Source organism: Ochotona princeps, chromosome 18 (genome assembly GCF_030435755.1).
Source record: "Ochotona princeps isolate mOchPri1 chromosome 18, mOchPri1.hap1, whole genome shotgun sequence".
Classification (NCBI taxonomy): Eukaryota; Metazoa; Chordata; class Mammalia; order Lagomorpha; family Ochotonidae; genus Ochotona; species Ochotona princeps.
This window is the reverse complement of record NC_080849.1, coordinates 29,930,037-29,946,081: the sequence shown is the minus strand read 5'-3', so window position 1 is coordinate 29,946,081 and position 16,045 is coordinate 29,930,037. Positions and strand designations below refer to the sequence as shown.

General features: G+C 46.2%; 1 protein-coding gene across 1 annotated transcript in view; it reads right to left on the bottom strand.

The window, feature by feature from the left end:
* INO80C (INO80 complex subunit C) overlaps positions 1 to 7,947 on the bottom strand; it is a 29,751-nt gene extending 21,804 nt beyond the window's left edge. Inside the window, exon 1 of the mRNA XM_004579547.4 lies at positions 7,773 to 7,947. Coding sequence (XP_004579604.2) covers positions 7,773 to 7,928 — 156 coding nt within the window. The 5' untranslated portion in view covers positions 7,929 to 7,947. The remainder of the gene's footprint in view (positions 1 to 7,772) is intronic.
* Between the last annotated feature and the right edge of the window lie 8,098 nt (positions 7,948 to 16,045).

The window sequence follows — 16,045 nt, the reverse complement described above, 5'->3', positions numbered from 1 at the left end:
GTTCTTCCTGTGTCGCTCTTTCTCTCCGTAAAATATGCCTTTCCAATAAAAATGAATCTCTAAAAAAACAAAACTAAAACAACTTCTAACTCAAGAAATACAATCATCTATATGAAAATATTCAATCTACACTACTGAAACTGAAGTCTATTCGTTGTGTATCCAGGTTAGAACGTGGGATGTCTTCCTCATTTGAAATCACCATCTTCAATCTCAGATCCCTCCCACTTGTCCTACAACCAACACCAGAGTCTTCCTCATTTTCCTCTGTCCCATACAAGACAACTCCTATACTCAACTTCAGCACAAGATTAGAATTTATTATATTCCCTCATTTAAAAAAAATTTACTTTAATTGCAAAGTCAAATATATAGAGAGGAGGAGACAGACAGGAAGATCTTTCGTCTGATGATTCACTCCCCAAGTGACCACAACAGCCAGAGCTGCATTGATCCGAAGCCAGGAGCCCTCAGGAACTTCTTCCAGGTCTCCTACACAGGTGCGGGGTCCCAAGGCTTTGGGCCGTCCTCTACTACTTTCTCAGGCCACAAGCAGGGAGCTAGATGGGAAGTGGAGCTGTCAGGATTAGAAATGGTGCCCATATGGGATCCCAGCGTGTTTAAGGTGAGGACTTTAGCTGCTAGGCTACTGCGCCAGGCCCCTTCATGTACATCTTTAAAAGTGAATGTACAGGGCTCGGCAGCGTGGCCTAGTGGCTGGGGTCCTCGCCTTGATCCCATATGGCTGTTGGTTCTGATCCCGGCAGCTCCACTTCCTTTCTATCTCTCCTCCTCTCAGTATATTTGACTTTGTAATAAAAATAAAATAAATCTTTAAAAAAAAAAAAGTGAATGTACAGGCCTTGGCACGGTGGCCTAGGGCTAAAGTCCTCACCTTAAATGTGCTGGTATCCTATACGGGCACCAGTTCTAATCCCAGAAGCCCCACTTGCCATCCAGCTCCCTGCCTGTGGCCTGGGAAAGAAGTCAAGGATGACCCAAAGCCTTGGGATCTTTGCAGTCATTTGGGAAGTGAAAAATCGAACAAAAGATTTTCCTCTCTGTCTCTCTTACTCTCTGTGCATATGACTTTGCAATAAAAATAAATCTTTAGAAAAAAAAGTGAATGTGCAAATGAAAATTACAAAAATCAACCTAAAACCATTTCCCCTAAACGAAGTATAAATGAACATTTAAAATCAATCGTGCTACCACCATCAGGACAAAAAGGTTAAGTTAATCTGGATGCACACAAGTAATTATTTTATGTGTTCTTCAGGTATTATTTCTTATAGTTATAACTAAAAAAAAAACCTAAGAAGTCAAATATATTCAGACTGTGTCTCCATCTCACCCTCACAAATATGTAGTCTGAACCTCACCATTCAACAGCAAACTCTGAGCCTGACCATTTAAGGAACGGTCACTTTTAGGCAGGGAAGCAGTACAAGGACCTGGAGGCAGGTCCTAAACGGCAACTGTTTCAGAAGTCCAGACTGACACTGCAGCCTCACACACCTCCCTCACTCCCGCATTCAGGGTCCTCTGAGGATTAGTCACAATCAGCCGAAACCCGAGGTTAGCACAAGGATGATTCAGAACACAAGCAGGAACCCCATTTCAAAACAGGCCTGGTCAGTGAAGTTGGGGAAGAATCGGCAATGTGCATTTTTTTAGGGGTTGACCAGTTTTTTAATTTCAAATCACAATGCTATCCATATAGTTGTACCAAGCAGAGCTTCCTGCCTTCCTTGGACCTTAGGAACAGCACCATAGTTTCTTTGGGGGCCGTCAAGAGCTTTTCCTTTAATTCCTCCATTCTGCTAATGTCATGATCTCTACCTGCAGATCACAGAGGATGCCACTACCACTAAGCAGCATGCTCTTGGTCATCAGGCCAAACACCACTTTTATCTTTTCTCCTTCCAGATTTGCTTTTTTTTTTTTTTTTTTTTAGAGTACTGGCTTTTTTTTTTTTAAGATTTATTTATTTTTATTACAAAGTCAGACATACAGAGAGAGGAGGAGAGACAGAGAAGATCTTCCATCCAAAGATTCACTCCCCAAGTGAGCTGCAATGGGCTGGTGTGCACCGATCCGATGCCAGGAACCTGGAACCTCTTCCAGGTCTCCCATGCGGCTGCAGGTCCCAAAGCTTTGGGCCGTCCTCGACTGCTTTCCCAGGCCACAAGCAGGGAGCTGGATGGGAAGTGGAGCTGCCGGGATTAGAACCAGCGCCCATATGGGATCCTGGGGCGTTCAAGGCGAGGACTTTAGCCGCTAGGCCACGCCGTCGGGCCCCAGATTTGCTTTTCACTCTTTAGAATGCTCTGATTTCCAGGATTTCCCAGAGCTACACAGATGAAAAACATCAAGCACGGGAACTGTTTGTAAAACCAGAACCTCTGTGAAGTGCCGGGTTTGGATTTTTCCCCCACTATCACGTATCCAGAGTGCTCCACAAAGACATATAAGCAGTTATAATGCATATCTCTTTAAGATCAGTTCTTTCCCACCACATGGCACTTAACAACCACAGAACAGGAATCAGAGTATTCTTTAAGCCAACTGTAGGTTCACAGGTTTTTGGTTTCTTTTAAAGAATATTTTCTTTTTATTTGAAAGCAATAGTCACAGAGAAAGAGCTCTTCCACCTGCTGGTTCACTCCCAGAATGGCCACAACAGCCACGGCTGGGTCAGGCTAACAGGACTTTCTCCTCAGGGCCGTTAACACCTGCTGTGCAGGACACTGGTGAAAGGAGTTCATGAGATCAATGGTGGCGAGCACACTGATTTCCTTTGTGTCTTCTGCTAGATGGTTGCGTAGCTGCCTTTCCAGAAAACTTATCTTGAGTGGACCCAGTAGGCAGGATAACCTCACTCAATGACTTCAGTTTCCGAAAATTTCCTGACATCCTGATTTCAATCAAGATGGTCCAAGTGCTTGGGCCCTTGCCACTGATGATGTGAAAAACTCAGAAGCTACTGGCTCCTAGCCTGGCCAAGCCCTGGCTACTGCATGCGTGAACCAGCAGGTGCAAGCCCTGGCCCTTGGCTCCTAGGCTGGCCAAGCCCTGGCTACTGCATAGGTGAACTAGCAGGTGCAAGCCCTGGCTACTGGCTCCTAGCCTGGCCAAGCCCTGGCTACTGCATAGGTGAACTAGCAGGTGGAAGACCTCTTTCTCTGTCTCTCCCTCTCTCTACTTCTGCCTTTCAAATAAACAAGTATTTAGAAACAAACCCAAAAAAGTGTTACTCATTTTCAATTTCTGTATGTAATCCTGTCCTTTTATTTTGGGGGGCTTTATTTACTGCAATTATGAGTTTGTTCTTAGGACATGAACTCTCAGCTTCTAAGTTAAGACTTCTGGGCAACTATTTGCACAAAAACCCCTACTACTGGGTTATCTGTAGAAACAATCCTTTGTATGCCTTGTGCCTCCACATTAACGAGTAAAGCAGGGCTCATGTTTTCTAAGCCCTGAGTTAACAAGTTCATTCGCCTGAAGCAGGCGTACAGGCGAAGTGCTATTACTTGTGTGAGATGGACTCTGCAAAGATTGTAGTCTCCTGTCAGTAACTATTTTCTCTTAAGGTGTAGCAACATCCATTTTGGGTCTGGCACAGAATTAAGAACTTCTGACTTCGGACTCAGTGAGTTCTTCAGGTATTAGTGACCTAGGATTTTTGTATGGGTCTCTTACTGTTCCTTTAATCTCTCCTGAGGGTAGGAGTGACTCAGTGTTAAGGAAATACTCCCTCCTATAAAGTAAATATTTTCTTCTGCTGCTTCTTCCTTCTTCTTGACAGCTTACTCTGCCCTTTCTCCACAGCAGGGCCACTGACCCTGCAGGGCAAACACTGATGGCATCAGTGCTTTGTGTGGCTAATCCTTCCTCTGGGCCATCTCCAGGTTAAAAGCCTTAGGCTCAACACCAAATGTGATAAATGCCTTTTCTCCAGTTTCTTTGTCAAGATGGGTGTTTATAACTTGGTACAAAGAGGTACTTTATTCTTAGATTCTGAGTAGCTTAGTTGTGGTGAGGTTTCCTGTTGGAGCAAGCTATCTTGCTCCTCCACTATTTTCTTCATAGAATTCTTAAGCTTTCCAGCTATTTGGACATGCTGAAAGCAGGCTGGTCTTTTGCTATATCCTATTTTATTCAACCTGGCACCCTTTCCTTATCTTTACTGCTGAGGAGCTTCCTGGGAGGTTCCTCAGGGCTGCCATCTCCAGCTGCAGGCCTGTGGACTCACAGACCCTGTGGGACGTGTGTCCAGGAGGTACCCAGGAAATGGGTCCCAGGATCCGTTCAGTGCCCAGCCCCAGGGCTCATGCCTACCCGCATGCGATTATCCCTGGCCTTCCTAGTTGTCTTATATAAGTGACAGGCAGAATTGCAAGTCAGCGGCCCAAGATCCCTAGTCCCTGCTTTTTTCCCAGTTTCTCAAGCAAACACTTCTATATACTGCTAAGGAGGAGATTCACAGATGTAATTAAGGTCTCAAATTAGCTGACCTTAAAAAGATAATTATCCAGGTGGGCCTGCCCTAATCACTTAAATCTTTAAATATAAATCCAACAGTCAAGAGTCAAAAGAAGCAAGACATACTTGAAATTTAAGGGAGCAGACACAAAGGAGATTCTCTATAGTGGACTCGGAAGATGGCAGAGGCTATGTGGCAAGCAGTACGGGCAGCTGCTGACTGCCAGCAAGAAAACAAGGATGGGCACTCCTGCTGAAAAAGAACTGAATTCTTGAATTCTGCCAACCACCTGAATGAGCCTGAAGGTAAAATTTCCCCAGAGTCTTCAGAAAAGAGTTCAGCCCAGCCAACGCTTCTGAGTCCAGGTTTGTGATACACTGAACAGAGAACCAACCAGGTCATGTGCCAGGACTTTTGACCTATGGGCCAATAAATGCCTGGTGCTACTGAGATCACTGACTGTGGCAGTTCACAATAGAAGCAATACAAAGTGTGTACCAGAGTCAGGCGCAATAGCCCAGTGGCTAAAGTCCTCACCTTGAAGGCACTAGGATCCCATATGGGCGCCAGTTCTAATCCCAGCAGCCCCACTTCCCATCCAGCTCCCTGCTTGTGGCCTGGGAAAGCAGTCAAGAAAGGCCCAAAGCCTTTGGACCCTGCACCTGTGTGGGAGATTCAGCATAGGATCCTGGTTCCTGGCTCCGAATTGGCTCCGCTTCAGCCGTCACGGCCACGTGGGGAGTGAACCATCGGAGGGAAGATCTTCCTCTCTGTCTCTCCTCGTCTCTGCATCTGACTTTCCAGTTTTTTTTTTTTTTAAATGTATACCACATACACAATATTCTCTCCTCCTGGAAAGGTGAGGAAAGGCTACAATCCTTTGATGTTTTAAAACACTGCTAAGGATATAACAGAAACACCATGTAATAAAATCTTGACGACTAAACTGCTCGGAGGGAGAATGCAAACACTGAGCAAGGCACACAGACTCACGTTGCTTAAAACTCCAGGCAGCCCTCACAACAACACTGCACTAGGGCCTGACAAGCAAGGAGAGGCCAACTGCAACAGGACAAACGTCCACTTTCCAGAGCCAGAAACTAAGACTGTTTTCCCCTTCCTGAGATTGGAAGTGGATTGAAGTGGTTACTACAACTCTGCAGTAGAACACCACACAGGAAAAGGAGAGCCTGAAGAATCCAGTCTTCTAAGAAATTCCCTGCCTTTACCAGCCTCTCCTAAGGTGCTGCTGAGATAGAGGAGGTCAATAAAAAATATCCAGGAAGCCTTTCTCTTTGAGAGCCCAGAAGCCAAGGGAGTTGACACCCGCCACATCTGGCTACTAGAAATTTCCAGCATTCTGCAGACATCTGGCCACTCTCTGAAGCCTGCTGTGGGGCGTGCTGATCAATTCTACCTTTGGGGTCAAAACAGGTAGCCCTTCCACAATGCACTGACCACATTCCCAAGTCTTGGCACAACTGGAAACCAAAACAAGCTACGCACACTGGCAGGAAACATTCACATGCTGCTAATCAGGCTAAGGACTGCAGCCAAGAGTGTTTGGGGCACACGTTACCAATCAATACTCCTTAAAAACCAATTAGAAAAACATAATTAGGCACTTCAAAAAGATATTGGAATGGTCAATAGCATATGAAAAGGCGACTGACATCATTAGCCAGTTAATTCACAAATTCCAAAGAATGAGTACTAGGCACTTGGCAGAACGGTTCCAACGATCAAAGACTGACTGTGCCACCTGAGGAAAAGCAGCAGGCAGACCTGCTCAGACTCAGCCGGGGAGGATGCACAACGGTGCAAAAATACTTTGGAAAACACTATTTTTAACAGCTCGACTTAAATGTGTGGCTACTTTCTGACCCAGCAGTTCTACCAAGAGAAGTGAAAGTATATTTCTACACAAACTTGTGTAAGCATGTTCTATGCCACTTAACTAGCAGGTCCACCCATTATATTCATGTATCACCTACAATCAATGAATGATTCTCAAAGACCTTATTTAGAAAAAGGAACCCAGACCCATACAAAAGAAATGTTCTGGGTCCAGCGCGATGTCCTAGTGGCTAGATCCTCGCCTTGGAACTGCTGAGATCCCATATGGGTGCCAGTTCCTGTCCTCCACTTCCCTTCCAGGCCCGTTTGTGGCCTGAGAAAGCAGTCGAAAACGGCCCAAAGCCTTGGGACCCTGCATCTGCATGGGAGGCCCGGAAGAAGCTCCTGGCTCCTGACGTTGAATCGGCTCAATTCCAACTGCTGTGGCTATTTGGGGAGTGAACCAGTCAGTGGCTAGAAGACTTTCTGTCTCTCCTTCTCTTTGTAAACCTGCCCTACCAATAAAAAAAAATAAATCCCCAAAAAAGTATGCTCTAGAAGATTGGATTATGTTTAAGGATAGAGTTGATCTATGGTGAGAGGTGGCATAACAGTGATAACCTCTGGAGGTGGAGGTTGGAGGGAAGAGTTGCCAAGAGAGGGTTACCCTGGAATCTTCTAGAAATGCTCTCTTGACCTGAATGTTGGCCACAGGTGTGTTCTTAAGACTTGGTCGTTTTGCTCTGTGCAAATTTTACCTGAACAAAGGGGGGGGGGGGGGGGTGGCACTACCAATCACCGATGTTAGAACCCACGGGTGCCTCATCCGGCGCTATGCGGGGGAGCAGAGTAACCCACTCCACCCTTGCTCCCTAGACAGGAGCTGGGCAAAAGCCTTATCTAATCACTCCCCTGAGGAGGAACTCCTTCCTGCAACTGCAGAGCCGGGACAGCCTCAAGTCTGCATCTTACAAACATCTCATTTAACTCCCTTGGACAGGACCCACTTCAACATGAGGAAACTTGGGGTCCATAAATCCCTTTCTTACGCTCGAGGAAATGAGCACGCCGTGGCTCACTCGGACGTCAGGAGCACTTGCCCCCTTCCCATCCACAAAGGACGCCGGGCGGACACGCCAACTCATGCCCCTGAGCCGCTACCCGGACGGCAAGGGCTCAGCCCTGCAGCAAGCTGATTTATAAAAAACTGCCCAACCCTCCCCAAGGGGGGGTGGTTTTTCAACTCGAGCCCACACGCCCCAAGTACGGGTAAAAAAAGCCATTCGTACCAGGAACCAGAACTTCCCACACCACACCCAAGCCTCGCGCCAGCCGGACCTCGCGCACGCGCGCTGGCGCCACCACCTTGGTCCCGCCCCTACAACCCGCGCAGGCGCGCTCGCCACTCGGCCCCGCGCACGCGCAGGTCAGAAACTCGACTGCGTACCTGCGCGAAGCTAGAGCCAGACACTTTTTTCTTCTTACTGGCGCTGTAGGCTCCGCCGCTGCTGGCGTTGTGGGAAGGGCTGGCAGGCCTCTTCTTACTGCTGCGGGCTATCCCGGGAGTGGAAGTGGTGGCTACGATGGGAATTTGAGCCGCCATCCCACCCCGAACCTTCCTCCCCACCCCCCTTTCCCAGGGCAGAGCCTGGAACTTCCGGCTGGTGTTACTTCCGCCTGGAGGCCGGAAAACGCGGCCTGGACTAAGGATTTCGCGGGCTCGGAGAGGCGGAAGCGGCGTCGGCAGCCCTGTTGGGGCGGACAGGTTTCCGCCAGCCGGTTCTGAGCGTGGCTGTGGAGCTCCCAGGGGCCGAGGAACGGGACTAGTACCCATGTTTTCCCTGGAGTAAGAGAGGGTCATTCTCACGGAACCAAAATTATGGCCAGCAAAGAAGGTGAAGTGACCATGCAAGGCTACTCAAGTTATTTTTAAAAATTCATCCAGCTTCAATTACTTGTAATTCCCTCTAGCTCCCCCATATCTCTTCCTGCTTGCAGTATAAATCTAGGATGTATAAAATGAGGAATTAGCGGGAATTAGCAACATACGTGTTCATTCACACATCTGCTTCAGGCTGGTGACTTACAGCTGTCCTTGTCATTGAAGCTCTGACTGCTTCCGCGTTCAGTGTCGCAAGATAAACTTTCCTAGAACATCATCTGAAAAAAAGCTGTGATGAAGTTGTTCTCAGATTGTCCGATCTCATTCTTGGCCCTGCAGCCTTCTTGGACATGTGGACCTCCATCTCCTAACCCACCTGTGATCCAGAACTTCCTTCACACTGGTTCCAAAATGAGCTTTCTAAAGGGCAGATCCAATGCATGTCACTCTCATATTCTTCTGGGCTCTTTCGCTTTCAGTCTAACATCCGAAGAATCGTTTAGCTTGACCTAAGGTACTTAGTAACTGCTTTGCCCTCTTCATTTGCTTTAGTCCCAATACTTAACTCATTGTGTAGTAGGTGGTTGTTGTTGTAACTCATACTTTTGTTTCATGATTTCTTGTCCCGGGAATGCTTGGCCCCTTGCCCTGTTACCATCCATCTTTGCCTCAGTACAGATTCCATTTTCAGTCAAAAGCCTTCTGCCTTCTGAAGCCCTCTCACCTCCCTAACTCCCTAACTGCACCTTGTACACATGTGCCATACAGGGAGCACTGCTGAACCCTTTCCTGTACTGTTTGTTGAGTTCAAACAGCAATTCCCTATTTTAGGGACTCAGGCAAATGGATACACCATTGTTGGCTTCATAGTAATAAATTTGGTTCTGGCCTTGTTCCGAACATGTCTTCTCTGCCACACCCCTACTGCCAGTGTGTTGTGTCTCAGTAAATTTTGGTTTATTCATCAGTTATTCAAATTTGAAACCTGGGCAGTTGCCAGAGTTACCAGGGATTGAGAATAGTAAGAAAAGTGAGAAAAACTTTGGAGGCTACCCACTCAAGGGAATAAAAGACCAGGACTATCTAGGGGAGCATTTCTCAACATTTGTCTTGGCAGGGCCATTCATTTTCCAATTTGGCTTATGTAAGGGCTGCACACACCCTACTGTATGTGTGGCGCACTTGTTCCCGTATATATTGGTAAAGATAAAGTAATACTGATGATCCACATTCTGCTATCTTCTGTGTTAAAATGCCCTCCCCTAAATTCCTAAACTGATACTCAGCCTCTTGATACTTCCTCTTCAGCCTCTTGCTGGCTCCCACATCTTCCGTGACCCTCAACAATGTGATATTTACTTGGGGGACAGTGCAGGAGCTACCCCTGAGATGCTGATGCCCTGTCTGGGGTCCACAGTTAAGCAGCCAGTCTTTTTTTTTTTTTTAATACGCCTCTGCTGGTTCACTCTCAGAGTATCCAGAACAGCCAGGGCTGGGTGATGCCAAAGCCAGGAGCCAGAAACAACATCTGAATCTCCTACATGGAAGGCAGGGACCCAAGTCAAGTATTTGAGCCATTGTCTGCTGCCTCCCACGAAGCTGGAATTAGAAATGAAGCCAAGGAATGCAGGTGCTCCAAACTGCATCTTCACAGGTAGGCCAAGGACCCAGGTCTGGACTGCACTTAAGACTTAATGATCAATGATTCTGCATGATGATGTGATTGTGAAGCTACATGAGGTGATTAATTTATTATCTCTCAAAAACTCTCTGGAAGCACAATGGCTATTTGGGCTCTTACTGAGGTTGAATGGAAGACAGAGTATACATCTCATGGTAACTGTGTGCTATGTGCTAGTCACTGCTCACAGTGTAATAAAGGTTTGCTCAGTCATGCTTCAATGCTATAAACTAAAATTAAAATAGACACGAGACAGCTGAATAGTAATCTATAGCCATTTTAAGGTGTATAGAACCCAGGTGTATATAAACTAAAATTGAAATGTCAATGAAGAAGTCACAGGATGTGATTAAGAGCTTGCATTTTTTAAAAACATATTGGTTACTCAATACCATGTCAATTAATTCCATAATGTTATAAATTGTTACTGATGTTATGTCAGGGCTTTTAATTGATCGGGATGATACTCTGCCGGCTCTACCTTCAGACCAGAGATGGTCTCCCCAAGAAACCGTTGAATTTATCTGGACAATAAGATGCTGGACTTTATGCTTGGTAGATGCTTGCAGTGAAAGAATCTCAACTGAATTTGAACTGTGGTAATGCAGCAAGGTGGAGGAATCCACCAGGGAGGGAGGGTTTGGGGAGGGGTGGGGGGGAATCCCAGTGCCTATAAAACTGTGTCACATAATGCAATGTGATCAATAAAAAAAATAAGGGTTTGCTCCAGTTCCTTTAAGACCCCTTGATGAGAAGAAACCTGGGAAGTGCTGCAGTCAACACCCTCGAAATCCCCAGCTCATAGCCATAGCAGAGGCTGCCCAGTGTGCACCGCCTGTTCTGAGAAATGCGAATGTGCAGCCAGTGCAATAAGAAGCAATGGAGTCTGTCTGACAGCAGTCACAGTCCTCACAGGAGTGTGACAGTGCCCATTCTTCTTAGGAATGCCATCTTTGAGGAACCTTCTGGAAGGAGCTCCCCCAGTCCAACATATATTGTATGGCAAATGCCTGAGTGTGTCACTTGGACAGAGGCAGTTTTTGTTGTCAGAGCATTGCAGGTCTTTGGTCCACAGTGACTTGGATGCCTCATTACTTGAACAATTATCTAGAAAGAGATGACAAAAGCTAGTGACTTTGGGTGCTGGGGAAGGGACTTTGTTTACTCATTTGCTTGCTCAATTCTCACCTGACAGATGCATGAGAATATTAAACACAGAGAGGAGCATGAGTGAAAATAGCCTGCTTCCAGTTGTGGGTATAGTGAATTAAGTCATCATTTGAGACAATGGCATCCAATATATCTGAGTGCCAGCTCGAGTCCTGATTGCTGCACTTCCAGTCCAGCTCCCTGCTAATGCACCTTAGAAATCCCAGATGATGGCCCAAGCCTCTAGATCACTGTGGCTTATATAGGGGACTCGGATTGAATTCCAGGCTTCTTGATTCAGCCTACCCCAATCTTGGCTATTGTGGAAAGTAAGCAAACAGATCTCTTTATCTCTGTCATTCAGACTTTCAAATAAAAAATAAAATTTTGAAAGCAAGAAATCCAGCCTACTTACCCATAACATGTGCAGGTGACAGAGTAAGAACACCAATGGAAGTGGTATTCTACCATATTCCTTGCTACCTACATGGATAAATCAAACTAGTAAGCTACAAATTGAAATGTTTTACTCTCACATAGACCAGAGCTTGGAGTTATGCTTCTGGGTATGACAGTGTGGGCAACACTAGCTCAGTCATTCTCCTGTCCCCTGCTCCTCAGGGCATAAGGAGAGGCAGAGGTGGACAGGTGTGAAATCCCAACCCACACATCCAGGCTCCATCCATCCTCTTCCTAACCCCACAAGAAGTCTCCTCCTGCATGGATCCCAGGGACAAGACCTTTAGAGGTCCTAAAGGAGGCACAAGGCCATTGGACAGAGGATATTGGGATCCCCAGTACCAAGATCATGTTCTGAAATAGGGGAGTCATGAACCTGGGTAGACATGATCCCTGCCTTGCTCAGTATAGAGGGGCACAACCAGAAAAGGAACCATTTGTAACTTGTGCTACAGGACCTAAAAAGGCACCAGATAAGGAGCCTGAGTGAAAAGCAGGGACCTCTGGCCTTTCTTAATGTTGAGGTGTGGGGCAAGTGTTTGGTGGAGCAGTTAAGATACAGGTTGGCACAGTAGTTAAGTCTTTGCTTGGGAGTGCTGCATCCCATATAAAAGAGCCTGGTTAGAGTCCCAACTACTCTGCCTCCCATTCAGTTTCCTATAGGTGTGCACCTTGGGGAACAGCAAGATGATGGCTCAAACATTCAGATCCCTGCTACCTACATGGGTAACCCAGATTGAGTTCTGTACTGTTGGCATCAGTCAAACTGTTGTAAGCATTTGGGGAGGGAGCCATCTGATAGAAAAAAAGTTATCTCTATGCCTTGCACCTAAAATGAAGATAAATCAGAATGAATCAATGAATGAATGAATAAATGAATACATACATACATACATACATACATACTATACCACTTGGGACATCCATATCCCATGCCTGAATACAGGATTCAAATTCCACCACTGCCGCAGATTCCAGCTCTCTGTTTACATACACCTGGGGGGCAGCAAATGATGACCAGGTTACTGAGGTCTCTGCTACTCAAGTGGGCAATCCAGATTGAGTTCCTGGCTTTCTTTGAAAGAATTTGGGGAGTGAATCAGTAGATGACAGACATCTCTGTGTGTGTCTCTGCCTTTTAAAAAACTAAATAAATTTTTGTTTGTTTAATTATGAGGTAGGAGAAGGAGAAGAGATGGTTCCAGGAAAAAAATCCCCTTTTAGTTAAGGTGGCAGGAAGTTGATGTGAGTATCATCTCCCAGCCTAGGTTGGTTGGTTGTTTTTTCCTCTGAATTTTTCAGTGACAATGCAGGTAGTTCCACCTGAAAGATGGTGGAGGAAGGTTGAGAGAGGCTTAGAAAAGGTTACAGAGAGGTTTGGAAAAGTCACTCTTTAAAGTGTCAGGTGGCAGAGCTGAGAATGGAGCTGTGGACACCTTTCTGACAGTGCCAGGGGCAGATAACCCTGGATCAGGTTGGGCCATGTCAGCTCCTCTCTGAAGCTTGACTTCAACAGAGAATGCTACTTTGCAAAGTTTGTAAGAAAGGCCATTTTGTTTATGGGAATTGCTTCTTACATCCATGCATGTTAAATAAGCAACACTTACCATTACAAATTCATCCCTAAAAAGGCTGACAAAGGACTGCCCAAAGAGTGGGCTCCTCACTTTCCACCGTGGGAGTCAGAATCAAACTCCCAGAAAGGTGCACTGTTCCCCATTCGTCCCCCTCTGGGTGCTGTGCTCCCCCTCTGCTTACCAGAGACCTTACCCATTATTTCAAAGGAATTATCATTTTAACGCATACTCTGTGCATACCATGAGAAGAAAACAATTCTAATTACTATAATTTTCCCATCTCTGGGATTCTCTCCCTATTTTGCTCTTCCAGCACCTCAAATTTGCTAATCCCTGGACTTTGACACCTGCATTTTTAAATCATCTGCCTACTTCGATTCTGCTCTCACCTCCCAACCCCACATAATTCCTAGCTCTGCCACCATGTTGTTTATGTTTTTATCATGTGTAATATTTAGTCTCTGTCAGCTGTGTTGGCACATTGGGGTAGTACTAGGGGTTAGCCCAAAGGCTTTGGGGATGGTCAGCAATGAAATAAGCAGTAGCGATGAAAGGCAGGCTCCGAGATCCTCATGTTCTGAGCTCAGAAGAGATGCCCCAAAGACCAAGGAGCTTAGTCATTTCCTGGGGTGACCCTGACTCAACCCTCACAAGGCAGTGCCCCTCCTGCCTTGAAGTGGATGAGATAACTGACTGAGGCTCCATAACCATTTTGGTTGAAGGAACATGTGAGGCAGGACAGTCAGCAGCTTTCTTCCTTGGTATGGCACTGAAGAGAACCCGGAAGTCAGTGGGACAAAGAAAGCCCTACTCTCTACTTCATTCAAGGGTGCCTGCCACCTCATTTGGAAGAGCTAGAAATGGAATGTGCTCACAGTTTTTAAGAAAATCATTCACTCGGGCCCACCTGCACAGTGGGTGCCAGGTCCATGAGTTCCAGGGATGGTGGGGGTCCGACAGGGCCTGGGTCGCTTAGCCCTAGTCCTTGGGCCCACCCCTAAGAACTGGTCCTCATCAGTGGAAAAGACAGAGCAGTGAACAGCTGACCCAGATGCACATGGTGGATATGGCAGTCCATTGGGGCCTGCAGAGGACATCTGGTACCATAGTAGAGGAAGGAAAACAGAACAATTTGGACGACTCCCCAGCCAAAGGATGACAGCAAATACCTGGGCAAATGAAACCAATTGACATTGGGAGGATTTCCTCATCCATGGATATGCGAGATTGACAACAGTTCAGAACTATTGAAACCACATGGGCAGAACCCTCAGCGCATGCACCACCTTAGGACCAAGAGTTGATATCGGGTGGCCATTCCCCATCTCCAGGTAGTGGGGCAGTTGGAAGACTGGGTAAGACTACTTGCCTTATCTCCCCTTTCCCCCCAGAAACAGGAACAATAAATAGAAAATTTGGAAACAACAATCACACCCACCTTTCCCTAACCTTTGATCCTTCCCACCCTGATCAACTTTATAATATCATCTAAAATAAAATAAATTATGAAAAAAGAAAATTGTTTAGTCTACAAGTCTACGAAGACTCAAGATACTTAGGACACTCAATGACACATTTATTCGAATTTCCTTTTGCTCCTAAAATTTGTATATATTTATTTGTAAGGCAGAGTGAGAACGAGAGAAGGGAGAAAGAGAGCTTCCATCCACTGCTTCACTCCCCAAATGGCTTCACAACAGCTAAGGCTGGGCCATGCTGAAATGAGGAGCCAGGAACTCCATGCTGGCCTCTCACATGGGTGGCAGGGATCCAAGTACTGGGGCCATCATCTACTGCTTTTCCAGTTGCATTAGCAGGGAGTGATTAAGAAGCAGAGCAGCTAGGGTTCAAACCAGTACTCACCTTAACGCATGACTCCACAGTGCCAACCCCTCTTCCCCTTGCCTTTTCAGCTCTATTGCTGGAGTACCTGGATATTGATGGGATGGAAGCTCATGTGTCCTGCCTTCCATCCCAGGCCTCTCAAGGCTCTTGAGGGAGTGAGCCACATCCCCATTCTGAATTAGCTCTGACTTGGCTGTTTTGTTTCCCATCCCTAGACTTATGTATAGAGTGGCTTCTGGATTCTTGCTTTGCCCTACTGTCATTTTTACAACTTCCTGACACTTAGGGATTTCCTTCTGAAATGTTTGGTTCCCCACTTGCCTGTACCATGGATATCGACTAGTGTAAGGATTGAGAATTGTATGAAATGAATCTCAGTTGTTGTGCTTGACTGTGACACAAGGATGTTCTCATTAGCAGGGCTACATGGCATTTTCCTCACATCAAGTGGCCCTGCATGAACATGCTGCCTTCTGGTTTTCATTTCTGCCGTAAAGGGACTGCTGTTAGAGTTTTAGACTTCTCCCCCAGCATACCTTTTTAGCTACTAGATTTTCTATTTTAAATATGCTATGGGATGAAGTGACAAACCATCATGAGCATTGAAAATGTGTCAAAAGATAATTATAGAGGTAGGCCTTGGGTGCAGCAGCTGAGACAACATTGGGGACATATACCTCCACTATCCGTTGAAGTCCTGGCTCTGGTTCTGATTGAGCTCCTTGGTAATGTGCACCCTAGGAGACAGCAGGTGATTGTTTTAGTTCTTGTGACCTTACCACCCATATGAGACCCTCTTTTTGAGTATTGGGATCCTGGCTTTGGCCTAGCCTATTTCAGGCTCATGTTGTAATATTCATGAGAAATGCTTTCTTTGCCATTTACTCTCCAGTATACATTGTGCCAGGCCCATACTTGCCCTGAGTGAATACCACACAACAGAGGTATACATGTATGCAATTGGTATACTGCTTGGAGAACAAATATTGAATTGGTCCAAAACCCTGATCAGCTAAAGGATGAAAGGGAAATGAACCGGAGGAATTTTCAAGAGTTATTGGCTCCACTGATGTGATTGTGTTCTGGACACCAAGGTTGAACTGGTAGCCGGCAGTGCTGTGGTCACC